At 42.0% G+C, this 15,311-nt stretch overlaps 2 protein-coding genes across 3 annotated transcripts in view; one reads left to right on the top strand and one right to left on the bottom strand.

Moving 5' to 3' along the window:
- Nucleotides 1–3,116, top strand: part of stat2 (signal transducer and activator of transcription 2) — a 36,807-nt gene extending 33,691 nt beyond the window's left edge. For both annotated transcript variants that reach the window (XM_062970937.1, XM_008103992.3), the window contains 2 exons: nucleotides 1,507–1,730; nucleotides 1,925–3,116. In XM_062970937.1, coding sequence (XP_062827007.1) covers nucleotides 1,507–1,730; nucleotides 1,925–2,043 — 343 coding nt within the window. In that variant the 3' untranslated portion in view covers nucleotides 2,044–3,116. The remainder of the gene's footprint in view (nucleotides 1–1,506; nucleotides 1,731–1,924) is intronic.
- Nucleotides 3,117–4,815: 1,699 nt separating this feature from the next.
- On the bottom strand, nucleotides 4,816–13,828 carry LOC103277778 (interleukin-23 subunit alpha). The gene is made up of 4 exons (XM_062969382.1): nucleotides 13,655–13,828; nucleotides 7,507–7,593; nucleotides 6,365–6,493; nucleotides 4,816–5,483 (listed from the first exon to the last, which is right to left on the bottom strand). The coding sequence occupies exons 1-4, from the start codon at nucleotides 13,826–13,828 to the stop codon at nucleotides 5,283–5,285; spliced, it is 591 nt and encodes a 196-aa protein (XP_062825452.1). The 3' UTR covers nucleotides 4,816–5,282.
- Nucleotides 13,829–15,311: the final 1,483 nt, after the last annotated feature.

Raw genomic sequence — 15,311 nt, 5'->3', positions numbered from 1 at the left:
AGAGTGCCTCCTTTTTTCACAAATACAGCTGAACCAGAGTTGCTGTGAGTGTTCCAGGCTGTATGGCCATGTTCCAGAAGCCTTCTCTCCTGACATTTTGCCCATATCTATGGCAGGCATCTTTAGAGTTTGTGAGGTGTTGGAAACTAGGCAAGTGGGGTTTATATATCTGTGGAAGGTCCAGAGTGGGAGAAAGAACTCTTGTCTGATTGAAACAAGTGTGAATGCTGCAACTGGCCACTTTGATTAGTATTTAATAGCATTGCAGTTTCAAAGCCTGGCTGCTTCCTGCCTGGGGGAATCCTTTGTTGGGAGGTAATTAGCTGGCCCTGATAATTTCTTGTCTGGAATTCTCCTGTTTTCAGAGTGTTGTTCTTTATGTACTGTCCTGATTTTAGAGGTTTTTTTTAATACTGGTAGCCAGATTTAGTTCATTTGCATGGTTTCCTCTTTTCTGTTGAAATTGTCCACATGCTTGTGGATTTCAGTGGCTTCTCTGTGTAGTCTGACATGGTGGTTGTTAGAGTGGTCCAGCATTTCTGTGTTCTCAAATAACATGCAGTGTCCAGGTTCAAGTGCTCTGCTATGGCTGACTTCTCTGGTTGAGTGAGTCTGCAGTGCCTTTCATGTGCCTTGATTTGTGTTCGGGCAATGCTGCTGCATTTGGGTGGTCCCTGTGTAGACTTGTTCGCAGCTGCATGGGATACGGTAGATTCCTGCAGAGGTGAGAGGATCCCTCTTGTCCTTCGTTGAACGTAGCATTTGTTGGATTTTCTTAGTGGGTCTGTAGATAGTTTGTGGGGTGTGTTTCTTCATCACCTTCCCTATGTGGTCAATGGTTCCCTTGATATATGGTAGGAATACTTTTCCTCTGGGTGGATCTTTTTCTTTTCTCTCATGGCTTGTTCATGGTCTTGCAGCTCTTCTGATGTCTGTGGTGGAGTATCCATTGGTCTGTAGAGCCCAATTTAAGTGGTTCAGTTCCCCTTGGAGGAGGTGAGGTTCGCAGGAAACTGTCAAGCTTTGAAGCTGCAAGGCCATTCAGTGCTAATCAAGGTGACCAATTGCAACATTCACACCTGCCTCAAACAGACAAGAGTTCTTCCTCCCACCCTGGGCTTTCCACACATATAAACCCCACTTGACTAGTTTCCAACAAACCTCACAACCTCTGAAGATGCGTGCCATAGATGCAGGCGAAACGTCAGAAAAGAATGCTTCTGAACATGGCCATACAGCCTGGAAAACTCACAGCAACCCAGTGATTCTGGCCATTAAAACCTTTGACAACACATAGCTGAATCCGTTCGTGCTCAGGAACCAGGACTTGACCTTCACCATAGAGCCGTAGCCCACAGGTGACGCAGGCCACTATTGCCAACATTTCTCCAAAAAAATAGTAATATTTCCCAGAACAGTTTGTAATGCAGAACTCAGCATCATAGGTGACCCTTTTAGATTTCTGAACAGTAATGGGCCAACCTCTATCTTTCTTCCTCACACTAGCATAACAAATCCATCTAGGCAACCAGAAGAGGTCCAAGCCCTAGACTTCCTGGTTGCAGACTCCAATGCCTCAGATTTCCAAGATCTTGAGCTGAAAGCCCCAGACCATCACATTCCAGAGGCCAGTGTCCCAATGGTGAATGGTGTGGTCTTTGAAAATGGCATTGCGTTGCCCAGTGAGTTGGAGGAACCAGAACAAGGAGGCCTTCTGTGTAACAGCCAAGGTGAGTATTGGATCTGTAGCCCCTTAAGGGTGAAATCTCCATTAAATCCTACCCATCATGAAACACTGAATTGCTCCCTGGGACTATTGTTGCAAAGTTTCTGGTTTTCTCTTGGGCTCCCAACATGCGGGGTTTCTTTAGTTTTCTCCTTCACTCTCCTACTGATGCTCTCTAACTCCCTCTTTCTTTCTCAGATCCTTATCTCCTGCAGCTAGAGGACGAGCAGTACCTGGGGCAGGTGACATCTGAGCTGTTCATGCCATCTGAGGAATTACAAGAGCTGAAACTGGATGATGAAGACCTCAACTTTTAGACAACTTCTTCTTTTTCCCCCTTGGCTTCAAAAGTGGTCATAATCTTAGAAATAAAGAACAATGCAGAGAACATCCATGGGAATTTCTGCCAAGCTGAACATCGTAAGTTTACAGCCATTTCACTTAGTGGTGGCTGCCATTGTGCCCCAATGCAAAGCTGAGTATTCTCATTAACCAACTCAAAAACAATGTTAGGGAAAGAGATTGTCTATAGTTATTCGAAACTGGAAGAGTGGTGAAACCACTGAAGTGAATGTTGATCAGGAGAGTTGGGTGAATATACAGTATATTATGGACATGGGCAAACTTTGGCCTTCCAGGTGTTTTGGACTTCAGCTCCCTCAATTCCTAATAGCTTCCCGGCCGAAGTTTCCCCATACCTGGTATATAAGGTAAGGGCAATTATAGAAAAGAGAAAAGAAGGGGATTTACACACAGTGTCTTGGTAACTGGACAACAGTAACTTCTCTTAGCAAGTAAAAGTGTTGAAAAGAGAGGTAGTTACAGGGCCGTTGCCTTTTTTTCAGCCATCTGTATTCTCAGTCCTTCACTATTTAGAAAAGAAATCCTGCTCCCTTTGTCTTGGCCAGCCATGTTTTGTGAGCTAGCCCTAACAAGTTTTCCTTGAACAGAGAATATTTTCCTCCTGTTTAATGACTTTCTTTTATTTCTTTGTTTTTAAAATTGAATGGAAAAGATTAGTTGGAGGAAAGATGAGTAAATGACTCAATCTGGCAACTGGTTTTACCAACTAAATTGAAAAGAGAATCAGATTTATCTCTGGGTTGCTGTAAGTTTTTTCGGCTGTATGGCCATGTTCCAGTAGCATTCTTTCCTGATGTTTCGCCTTCATCTGTGGCTGGCATCTTCAAAGTTATGTCAGCAGTGAAGCAAGTGGAGTGTATATATAGATTTATCTCTGATTTTCTTAAAAAACAAAACCTGTTGTCATTGCTTCTTGCTTGGGCTACGTGTCAGAATTTAAGAAATGGCTGTGTTGGTGACTATTGACTTTTTGTGGGATTGTGGTTTGCATTTGTACAGATGTAAATAAACAGAATACAAAACACCATGTATATCTCCAGAATTGTTAATGGGAAAGCTGCATTCTTGAACCATTCTGGAATTTCCCCTCACAGAGAGAAACAAACCAAACTAACCTTTATCATAGACAGAAGATTACTACTCCATTAGTTTTGTGTCTAGATTTTCTTTTTTTGAGAATTATTTTGTGGGATTTCTTTCCTTTAGTTTACTCTCATCACATCTCAGTGATGTCACAGTCAAATTGTTGGAATCCAGTATTTCCAGTGGTGTGTGTTTGGGGGGGGGGGGGGGGATAAAATACGGTTGCAGCACCACCTTGTGCAATCTGGAAGTTTGGTTATCTTGTTTTTGTTTCTATTTTCCTTTTCAATGGAAAGATTCCTCTATTTCACTCTTTGGGAAGAAGGGAAGAATAAGAAGACAAAAGTATGCCTTCCTCATTCACTGGGATTAGGGGCTGGGGTCCCAGTGAAACGCCCCCCACAATGCTTTACCTGAATAAACCTATCTTTAGGAAACTGTAGGTCCCCCAGCACACCTCTGAAGTATTCCCTCTATTCTCTGGGTCCTCCAGTGCAACTCTGTCCCTATCTACACTGCCATATAGTCCAGTCTCTGAGTTCAAATTAATACTTTGAACTGGATTATATGGCAGTGTAAATTCATGTAATACAGTTCAAAGAAGTTAATATGGATTCTAAAACTGGGTTACATAACCATGTAGATCCAGCCTTTGTTCGGGCAGGAGTTGACCATGGAGTCAACACTGGAAGGACCTGCAGATTCCTCAAGGGAGCATATAAATCAAATCTGGGAATTATCAAATCTACAAAAATGGAACTTACAAATGAAGAGGGCAAAGTGTAATTAAAAATAAGGCGAGAACGAGTAATTAAACTCCACCCCCATTATTTATTTATTTATTTACTTACTATACTTTTACCCTGCCCTTCTCACCACAGAGGGGACTCAGGGCGGCTTAACAACATAACAATAATTCAATGCCGCTTACAGTTGTTCCAGAAATGCTGGGAAGCAATGGCATACTTTTCCCTTCCCCCGTGGGACAGTGGGTTAAACCCTTGTGCCGGCAGGACTGCTGACATGAAGGTTAGGTCGCTGACCTGAAGGTTGCTAGTTTGAATCCAACCCAGGGAAAGCATGGATGAGCTCCCTCTGTCAGCTCCAACTCCCTATGCAGGGACATGAGAGAAGCCTCCCACAAGGATGGTAAAAACATCAAAACATCTGGCATCCCCTGGGCAACATCCTTGCAGACAGCCAATTCTCTCACATCAGAAGCAACTTGCGGTTTCTTAAGTCGCTCCTGACACACATACTCAAAGAAAAACAATAAAATTTGGAAGGGGAGAAAGTCCTTCCAGCGAAATCAAGAAAACAGGCCTTGGGCATTTGGAAGGATTTTCCGGCGGTAAGAGCTGTTTGCCAATGGAATATGCAGCTGTCTTGGTGTCTCCTCTGGAGGTTTTTCAGCAGAGGCTGGATGACCATCTGTCAGGAGTACTCTGATTCTGTGTCCCTGTGTGGCAGAATGAAGTTGGACTAGATGGCCCTTGGGATCTCTCCCAGTTCTGTGATTCTGTGATTCTTGTAAGTGGCAGCATACAATGCCTGAGCTTCAGGGAAGACCATTCCCTCTGGTTCTCCCAAAATCCCCTTCCTCTTCAGTTCACAAATGAGACTAGAACCCATTTCTACTTACAGTGTAATAAAATACTTTATTTCATGAAATACATCCACATAATTTTATAAATCACATGTAATCCCTTAAAAACAGGGACACAATATGGAAACAAAAGGAGCCAGGTTTTGGAACAAATCGTACCCCTTTCTTAATAATATTTAATCGCTGGCACTAACATTCTCCATACATTATGGGCCAACTATGATGCCTCGATGGCCCAGCTGAATTCCAGCCAAATAAATAATAAATACATAAATATATAAATATATAAGTTAAATAATATAGATTAAATAAGTTAAAATTCATGGAAGTATACAACTGGGGGGGAAAAGACTTCATCAATTGAAGCCCTCTCAGGGAGATGAGGCAGAATATAAATAAAGTATGATGATGATGATGATGATGATTGGCTTCTCTCCTTAGAACTTCTTGTCTTGATGTTTCTCATCAATCCGCATTGACTCTAGTTGATGCGTCTTGATCTCTCTAAGCTAAAGCAGTGCAGTGGGAGAAGACTCTTGCCGCCACCACCCCAAAGGACTGCAGGCGCCACAGGGTCAAATTCTGCAGCGGGGCCATCTGCCACCCTGGCACGGCGGACCTGCTGACCGGGCTGCGTCCTTCATTGCCGCTTTCATTCTGCAGGAGATGAATGATTTGGGTTAAATATGCTCCCGGCTCTGATTCCTAGCCCTTTGTTACAGATTCTGAAACAGTGCCTCCTCTCTCACAAATAGTTATCACAGCTTTAGTGCTTAGTGGGTGGCACAAACCTGTGCAGCTCAGGTGTTTTGAGAGAGGGGGTTCATTGGGGCAGAGGAATTAGTAACTAAAAGTTCATTACATAAGAAAATGTTGTATCAATAATACTATGTAAAATTAATTTTGGGTTCATGTCCCTCACAATCTTCAAAATTGGGTTTTGAAACTACTTGCTTAATGATCAATTTCAGGGTATTACACATTTTGTGTTAGTCCTTATTGTAGCCCAATAAGAGACTATTTTACTAATATGGACTTTGGAATTTCTTTCAGGGCCAGCCCAACTAAATTTGCTTTAAGGTACTATTTGGCATGAAGGAACCCCAGTGGCAAAGTGTGTTAAAGCGCTGAGCTGCTGAACTTGCAGACCGAAAGGTCCCAGGTTCAAACCCTGGGAGTGGCGTGGGCGGCTGTTGTTAGCTCCAGCTTCTGCCAACCTAGCAGTACGAAAACATGCCAATGTGAGTAGATCAATAGGTACTGCTCCGGCGGGAAGGTGAGGGCGCTCCATGCAGTCATGCCGGCCACATGACCTTGGAGGTGTCTACAGACAACGCCGACTCTCCGGCTTAGAAATGGGGATGAGCACCAACCTCCAGAGTCAGACATAACTGGACTTAACATCAGGGGAAACCTTTACCTTTACCTTTACTGTTTGGCATTGATTGACTGATTTGCAGCATTTATGGCTAAAGCATGGTGGCTTTTTTCTGATGGCTTAAATCCACCCTATGTCTTGTTTGTTTCAGTTATGTACACTGCCTTGCCTTCCCACCAGCCAAACCCCTTCAGTTCCACAGACTCACATTTAGAAGTGGCAGCTCTAGCAAGATATCCAGGGCGTTCTGGAGCTCAGTTGGTACCGTTGGATCAGAAAACATGGCCAGCAGGTCATGATAATGGCGGAGTCCATTGCTGATTTTTGTCAGGCACGGCTAAGAAACAGAGAAGAAAACAAAAGAGTCATTTCATTTTATTTTAAATGCCAGGCACAGAAGCTAGAAAATGAAAACATCATAAGGGGAAAGTGAAGTGCTGAAAGTGAAATTTTGACTATGTAGTTTCATGGGTGAACAGGAGATAAACAAAAAAAGAAGAACTACTAACATTTGCAAAACCACATCTACATTGCAATATAATGTAGTTTCATAATGCAGTTTAATTGCATTAAACTACATTATATGGGTCTACACTGCCATATAATACAGTTCAACGCATTTACGGTATACTGCATTATGTAGCTGTGTTATATGGCAGTGTAGATGAAATACTATCCACATGGATGGCAGAGATAATGACAGTTTTGCTTTCTGGTGATTGAACATACACAAACTTTGTTCCATGCATAACATTAATAAAATATTTTGTCTAAAATTACTTTCAGGCAACATGTGTGTAAGCTGTATAAGAAAAAATAAATGAGTGTTTTGTTCAGATATGGGTCCCATCCCAACAATATCTCATTATCTATCATCTATAGGCATCTCATTATGTACATGAATGGTGTCCAATGTTTGGTCACCCAGGTATTTGGGGCTCCTACTCCCAGAAGTCATGGCCAGCTTGTCCAATGTTCATGAATTCTGGGAGCTGAGGTCCAAAACACCTGGAGGACCAAAGGTAGGACACCAGTGATGTACACATATGCAAATACAAGCATTCCAAAATCCAAAGAAATCCAATACATTTTGGTCCCAAGAATTTCAGATAAGGGATATTCCACAGGTACACATTAGATACACATCCAGCAGAACATTCTGTGGCATTTTTAAGATTAAAATATATGCCATAGTAAATGTGTTCACTTCATTATGCCATAGAAGTCTTGGTCATTGTTTTCACTGTGACCAATCAGCAGAGCTATTCAGCGTCATGTTACTGAGTTTTACGAGGTGGTGCTATCATGAACCAATATGGTTGCTTGATGTTGACTTTCAAAAATAGTTACCAGTTTATTTGTGGTGGCCAAGGAATCTGGATCACAGGAGTCGCTGCATTCAATTGGTTGAGGAAACTGAACAGTTGTTTCAAATGCCTAGGGAAGAACAGATACAATGAATGGAAAGGCGTACTTCTGGCCTGCTTGGAAAGCAATATGACAATATAATAGATAACAATTTCAATGTATTGTTGAAGGCTTTCATGGTCATAATCACTGGGGTTTCTAGGCTGTATGGCTGTGTTCTAGCAACATTTTCTCCTGACATTTCATCTGTATCTGTGGCTGGCATCCTCAGAGGATCTCAGACAAAAAGGTCCTTTATTGTTGCTTATTTGTTCAGCCACTTCCGACTCTTCGTGACCTCATGAACCAGCCCAAGTCAGAGCTTCCTGTCAGCTGTGACCACCCCCAGCTCCTTCAACGTCAAGCCAGTCACTTCAAGGATACCATCCATCCATCTTGCCCTTGGTCGGCCCTTCTTCCTTTTCCCCCAGCATCATGATCTTTTCCAAGCTTTCCTGCCTTTTCATTATGTGGCCAAAGTACTTCAGCTTTGCCTCTAATATCCTTCCCTCCAGTGAGCAACCGGGCATTATTTCCTGGAGGATGTATTGGTTGGATCTTCTTGCGGTCCAAGGCACTCTCAGGATTTTCCTCCAACACCACAATTCAAAAGCGTCTATCTTCCTTTGTTCAGCCTTCCTTACTGTCCAGTTCTCACATCCATTGGTTACTACGGGAAATACCATTGCTTTAACTATGTGGATCTTCGTTGCCAGTGGGATGTTTCTACTCTTGACTATTTTATTGAGATTCAGAGAGGTCCTATACTTCAGTAAATTGCAAGATCTGTGGCTGAGCAGTAATTCGAACCCTGATCTCCCAAGTGTCCCCGACTGGGACAAAGGCAAGACATAAATGAGGGATGATGGGAGATGTAAAAATAAATAAAATATATACTTCATTTATATTCCGCTCTATCTCCCTGAGGGAACTCAGAGCGGATTACAGGGCAGGTGCATATATGGCAAACATTCAGTGCCAATATACAATTGGCAGAGACAGACAGAACATAAACAGAGGCAAGGCTTCCCTCTTTTCATATCCGGCTGTGCTCAACTTGGCCATGGGGAGGTGTTGTTGTTTCATTTTCCACACCAAGGAGCTTGTCATTCCTGGTCGGATTTTCGCTGGCATGGTTTTCAGGGTGTCTTTTACCTCACTGCCAAAGTGGTACCTATTTATCTACTTACATTGTTGTTTTCGAACTGCTAGCTGAACAGAAGCTGGGCTGATGGCAGAAGCTCACCTTGATCCGGGCTTGAACTGCCAACCTTCTGGTCGGCAGGATCTTCTATAGCAGGCGGTTTAACTCGCTGTGAACATGCCATGTGTTCACCATTTCTGAGGTGGCACCTTCACCTTAGCAATTGTGATATCACACAGTTAAGAAAGGAGCTTAATTTGAATGCATTACTTCTTGGCACTCTCGGACTATGTTATGTCAGTGTGGTAAAAGGATGGGATTTTTCTTCCCTTCTCCATCATGTGAGGATAAGGGCCAATGATGCTGCAACATTAGAATATTAAACAGTGGGGAAAAATCAGAAATTGCATCAGATCAAGTCACATGTTTATACGTCAAAGAGAAACAAGATTTACTATTACGCTTTAAAGAACGTAACATGTGTGGGGGGAGGGGAGTAGAACTGCCTTTAAGGCAAAAATGGGTGGATTTTGATCCATACCAGTGATGAGTATAATCTGAAAAATTTAGTAACATTTGAAGATGGGAATTGTATGAGGAAAAAAAATCTGGAAAAGAAATCTTAGAAAAATATTGGAAGGGTTGTTATTAAAATTTCACGTGCTTGTATTTTTCTTCTTCCTCATCACGTGTGGACTGAGAATTCGGATCTAAACAGAAAACTGTGACTTCTTATACAGGGGATGGCTATAAATCCAGAGCAAGTAATGTGGGAATGGATCCAGAATAGGATTGTGATGTGGAACATGTTTACTCAGAAGAAAGTTGTATTGAGTTCTGCAGGGCTCTTCCTGGAGCTGCGGAAGGAAGGCTGGGTAGGACTTCAGTCACCAAAACTAGTGTGTCCCAGAGATTTCAAGGAGATTTATGGGCAACTACCTTTGTCTGGATGAACCCATAAAATTTAAGAATGGGATTTTGCATATGCGGTATTACGACCCATTATCTGTCACTCCCTTCATCTTTTCATAGGCCTAGCTTTTCTCAAGTCCCTTCTATCATCAACCAGCACCTGCTGGAATTATTATTATTATTATTATTATTATTATTATTATTATTATTATTATTATTATTATTATTATTGTATGACACAGCAAACAAGATAGACATGCTGGATTTCGTATCACAAAATCACAAGTCGAACACTTCCCAAGTGTCTAGGACTGTGTGATGTATTTTCGGGTGATGTGCGCAGATCCCAGTAGGGTGGCCTTTTGCAGTTGGCAGATCGTAATTTTGTCAATATCTATTGTTTCCAAATGCCGACTGAGATCTTTTGGCACGGCACCCAGTGTGCTGATGACCACCGGGACCACCTGCACTGGTTTCTGCCAGAGTCTTTGAAGTTCAATATTATTATTATTATTATTATTATTATTATTATTATTATTATTATTATTATTATTATTATTCCTGCTCTGTATCATGAAATTTCAGGGCATTCCACAAGTAATATGAACACAAATAGATTTTTTTTTTCCATGTCAGGAGCGACTTGAGAAATTGCAAGTCACTTCTGGTGTGAGAGAATGGGCCATCTGCAAGGATGTTGCCCAGGGAACGCCCTGATGTTTGATGTTTTAACATTCTGTGGGAGGCTTCTCTCATGTCCCCACATGGGAAGCTGGAGCTGACAGACGGTAGCTCACCCGCTCCCCGGATTCGAACTGCCAACCTTTCGGCCAGCAGTCCTGCCGGCACAAGGGTTTAACCCATTGCACCACCGGGGGCTCCAACACAAGTAGTGAGAAGGGTGAGAAGGGCGGGATAGAAATATTTGAAATAAAATAAATAGATGAAAACAAATTAAATAGACAAACTATATCAAACAAATTGGGGAGTTCAATGCAGGCTAAGGAAAGTTAAGATCATTGGGCTACAGAAGCCTTCAGGGAATAATAGTCCATTCAAAGTGAGTGCTCTCTGGGCCTCCAAAGCGATGACATGGCGGAAAAGGGGAGCAATTGCTCTTTCCTGTGTCCTTTCATGGTGTTTTGACCTCGTTGGTGAGACACTAAGGAGAGTCACTCTAAGAAGGAGCATTCCTTTCCAATATGAAAAAAAAGGAAATTACATACTCTGACTTCTGTCAACCCCAAGGCTAACCCATTTGTTCAGTTTGCCTTTGCGTTCTTCAGAGACTTGCCCATGATTGATAATTCAGTGGGTTTCCATGCAGAAGCAAGGATTTGAATCCCGGTTTCCCAGTGTCATAACTTAATGCTCAAACCACTGCACTGTGCTTATTCCCATTATAATAACTAATGTCAAAAAATTAACTATTTTATTACACTATCAATGCGTTATAATAGAAAAGCATTCCTTTTAAAAAGTAATGTTTTAGCTGTGGTTAAACCATTAATCCATATGGTTAAGGACTAACTGGGTGGTATAAAGAACTTGATACGTTAAATGGTTGATTCTTTAAATTAATGAAACTTTTGGTTATGACTTTAAGCATATTTCGATTTATGCAAATTGATTTTTTTTAGTTATCCATACATGTGTATGTAAAACAGTCAAAAAGCTCAAATTACAAGAAAATGCTTTAATGTCATGCTTGTTCCCATTCTTATGGGGTTATTTTTATTAATGTGAAATTATGCTGTGTGTAGACATATTTTGAATTTCTCTTGGAAGATACCTTTCCTAGCTTGCAAGGAGTCTCTTTAAAAATGTACATTAGGATTTTTGCATATGATATGGATTTTGGGATATGATGTTTTATGATGTTATATATCGAGATATGATGTTTTAACTGATTACCGTATGCATTGTGGCTGGGTGTATTTGTATGAATTGTATATGTTGTACACTGCTTTGAATCCCACCAACGAAAGAAAAGTGGAATGGAAATGAATAAATGGATAAATAAATAAATAATAATGGGGAGCCACTGGTGGTACCATTGCTATTATTCGGATTGAAACAGTTTTTCCTAAAACATAGCAACCAATAATTCTAGTTAAGAATAATTCACACAGATTCTGCTCTGAGAATGTCTTGAATTGGGTGAATGGTAAAATATGTTATGCTTATTTTGCACAAGTTGCCATTTGAATATTAATGATAATACTACCATTATTCTTCTGATTAGTAGCTATCATCCGTATCCATTCCCATTCCCTGTTCGCTCCACTAGCTCAATAGACATCTTGAGCAATGATCAATCTATTTGCCCCCAAGGAATAGGAAATGCTTCTGTTCGATGTTGATTTTTTTTAATGTTTGATGTAACAGGTTGCATTTTTAATTTAATTTTAGTTGTTAAGTCATAATTTGTTTTTATATGTTGGGTTGCCAATTTTCATTATTATGGGTGCATTGTTGTTGTGTTCGGGCTTTGAATGTTTGCCTATTATGTTTGGAATCTGCCCTGAGTCCCTACGGGGAGATAGGACAGAATATAAATAAAGTGTTGTTGTTGTTGTTGTTATTGTTATTGTTGTTATTGTTATTATTAATAATAGATCTATAAGCAATGAAATTGAACTCCAGAGACACGTTTCATTATTTTGAATACACATTTATAGGTATAGGTTTTCCCCATTTTGAGGAGCCGGCATTGTCTGCAGACACCTCCAAGGTCATGTGGCCAGCGTGACTGCATGGAGTGCCATTACCTTCCTGCTGGAGCGGTACCAATTGATCTATTAATATTAGCATGTTTTTGAACTGCTAGGTTGGCAGAAGCTGGGGCTAACAGCGGGAGCTTACCCTGCTCCCCAGATTTGAATATACATTTACTTATTGCATATTAGTTTGTTTGTGTCAAATAATTAATAAAATCATTGTTTTTTTAAAAAAAGAACTTGATTCAATACTTACCCTGTCTTTCTTGTTTCATTTACCAACTTACTTGCCATACGGCAGATTTCATTAGCCAAATTACCATTTGGTCTTCAAAACAAATCATTAGCACAAAGCAAACCTAACAAAATAGGAACACAGTAGCACTTTAAAAATTGCATTGTGACCCCCTCCTGATCTGAGTGGGGACCTTGAAGTGTGCAGCAGTGGTCTCTTAACCCATTATTCCTTCTGACTTGCAATCCCAATTTGGTGATGCAAATATGGACACGTCTGATGAACATGCATTACTTTTAAAATAGGCATTTCTGTATTTATTAATTGCGTTGACTACTGTCTGTCCTAATGTAGACCTCTGTATTGTCTATGCTGCCTGAATAGCAGTGGCTCTCCAGGGATTGGAAGATGACAAACATCAAGTCTGAGTTTGGCTACATTGAAATCAATGCACTCTAACCTTGAACTACTGTAGCCCTTTCCTTCCAACTCATCTTGCTGTGAGGGATGCTCGGCCATTAGGTACAATACCAGCAAATGCAGTCATTTAAGATCAAGGTTGATCCAAAGCCTATAGGCGCCCCCGGTGGCACAATGGGTTAAACCCTTGTGCCGGCAGGACTGTTGACCAAAAGGTCAGTGGTTCAAATCTGGGGATCGCGGTGAGCTCCCATCTGTCAGCTCTAGCTCCCCATGTGGGGGCATGAGAGAAGCCTCTCACAGGATGGTAAAACATCAAACATCAGGCCGTCTCTTGGGCAACGTCCTTACAGACAGCCAATTCTCTCACACCAGAAGCGACTTGCAATTTCTCAAGTTGCTCCTGACACACACACACATACAATCCAAAGCCTATCTCCAGCAGAGAATTTTAAGTACCTCAACAACAAACTACAAATTCCAGCACTCCATAGGATGGAGCAACTCAAGCAGCATTGAATTGCTAGTGGAGATTCATTTCTGGAGACAGAGAACCCCAGGCTTCCCCTTGTTCTCCCTACTCCGAGATGACCCATGCTGCTGGCCACTTTGGGCCACTTTCATTCAGTGAAGAAGTTGCCAGATTCTGTTTCTACTCACCGCTGGCTTCTTGATATCCAGCTTCTCTAACTGCCTGAGGATCTCGTATGAAGCATCTTTGCCACGCTGCCAAACAGCTTTGGTTTCTCTGGGCAACCTCATCCCTGTTGAAGCTTCAGAGAGCAGCAGGAGGCACAGGAGGCAGCCTATGATGGTGCTCCTCAGGTTGTTCATTATGTCTAAGGGATTCGGACTGAGCCAATGGTGTTGGAAGAGAACTTAGTTTGAGACTGGGAGATTGAGGAACCAGAGCCCTATTTATTGTGCTATTGCTGCTGCTACAGGTGACTAAGGGGAAGAGTGGGGATTTCCCCCCTGGGCTGACAGGTGGGGGTGGTACTGGGTGGCAGTGATGTCAGGGGGTTAGCTCTAAGTGCAGCCAGCAGGTCCCCAGTCTCTCCACTTTTCCTTTGGAAAAGCAGAAATGACACACATTCTTGGGCTCTCCAAGGTAATTGTTGAGGGTAACCTCAGAGTCAAGCTCATTTGCCTAATGGTTTCCCAAGAGAAAACCGGCAGCTCCCAAAAGGGTGTTGGATAAGTCACAAATCTCCCTTTCCTTTCCCTACCTGTAAAATCCCAAAGTGATGTTTCATGCTTCATGTCAAACTCAGGTCAGAAGACAATCAAGCAATTGGTAGCCCGGAAGTTGACCTCCCCTGCCCCCTTTTCTGAATCCAAAATTCAGAAACATGATTGGTTGGAATACCATTTCCATTTCGGGAGTGGTGGTACAAAAAGTAACTTTCCCAAACTCCAATTGACTGTTCCGATTCCAACCTATTCCAACCTATTGAGATCCCTCAACAATTATCCTCTCCTATTCTCAATTCGGAACCCTGGTGGCGAAGTGTGTTAAAGCACTGAGCTGCTGAACTTGCAGACCGAAAGGTCCCAGGTTCAATTCCAGGGAGCGGAGTGAGCGCCTGCTGTTAAGCTCCAGCTTCTGCCAACCTAGCAGTTCGAAAATATGCCAATGTGAGTAGATCAATAGGTACTGCTCCGGCGGGAAGGTAAGGGCGCTCCATGCAGTCATGCCGGCCACATGACCTTGGAGGTGTCTACGGACAACGCCGGCTCATGAAGATGAGCACCAACCCCCAGAGTCAGACATGACTGGACTTAACGTCAGGGGAAAACCTTTACCAACCCTTTATTCTCAATTCATATCTTAATTGCCTCTTGCATTTCAATAGCTTTAGCTAGGATCCTATGTGCACTTACCTACCCATGAGTAAGACCTAGTGAACTAATTGAGGCTTCATTCTCAGCAGTCATGTACAGGTTTGCATTATTAAACTACAGTCAGTCTTCATATCCAATAATTCTGTATCCGTAGCTCCAACCAGCCACAGTTTAAAATATTTTTTCAAAATCTGAAAAGCAAACCTTTATTTTGCCATTTTATATAAGAAACACCATTTTACTACACTATGATATATAATTCAGGGCCTCCGGTGGCAGAGCAGGTTAAACCACTGAGCTACTGAACTTGCTGACCAAAAAGTTGGCGGTTTGAATTTGAAGAGCGGGGTGAGCTCCTGCTGTTAGCCCCAGCTTCTGCCAACCTAGCAGTTCGAAAACATGCAAATGTGAGTAGATTAATAGGTACTGCAGTCATGCCAGCCACTTGACCTTGGAGGCTTCTACAGATGGC

Source organism: Anolis carolinensis, chromosome 2, assembly GCF_035594765.1.
Source record: "Anolis carolinensis isolate JA03-04 chromosome 2, rAnoCar3.1.pri, whole genome shotgun sequence".
In the NCBI taxonomy this organism is placed as follows: domain Eukaryota; kingdom Metazoa; phylum Chordata; class Lepidosauria; order Squamata; family Dactyloidae; genus Anolis; species Anolis carolinensis.
Note: the sequence above shows the minus strand (reverse complement) of the source record. Positions and strands in the feature narration are given on the sequence as shown.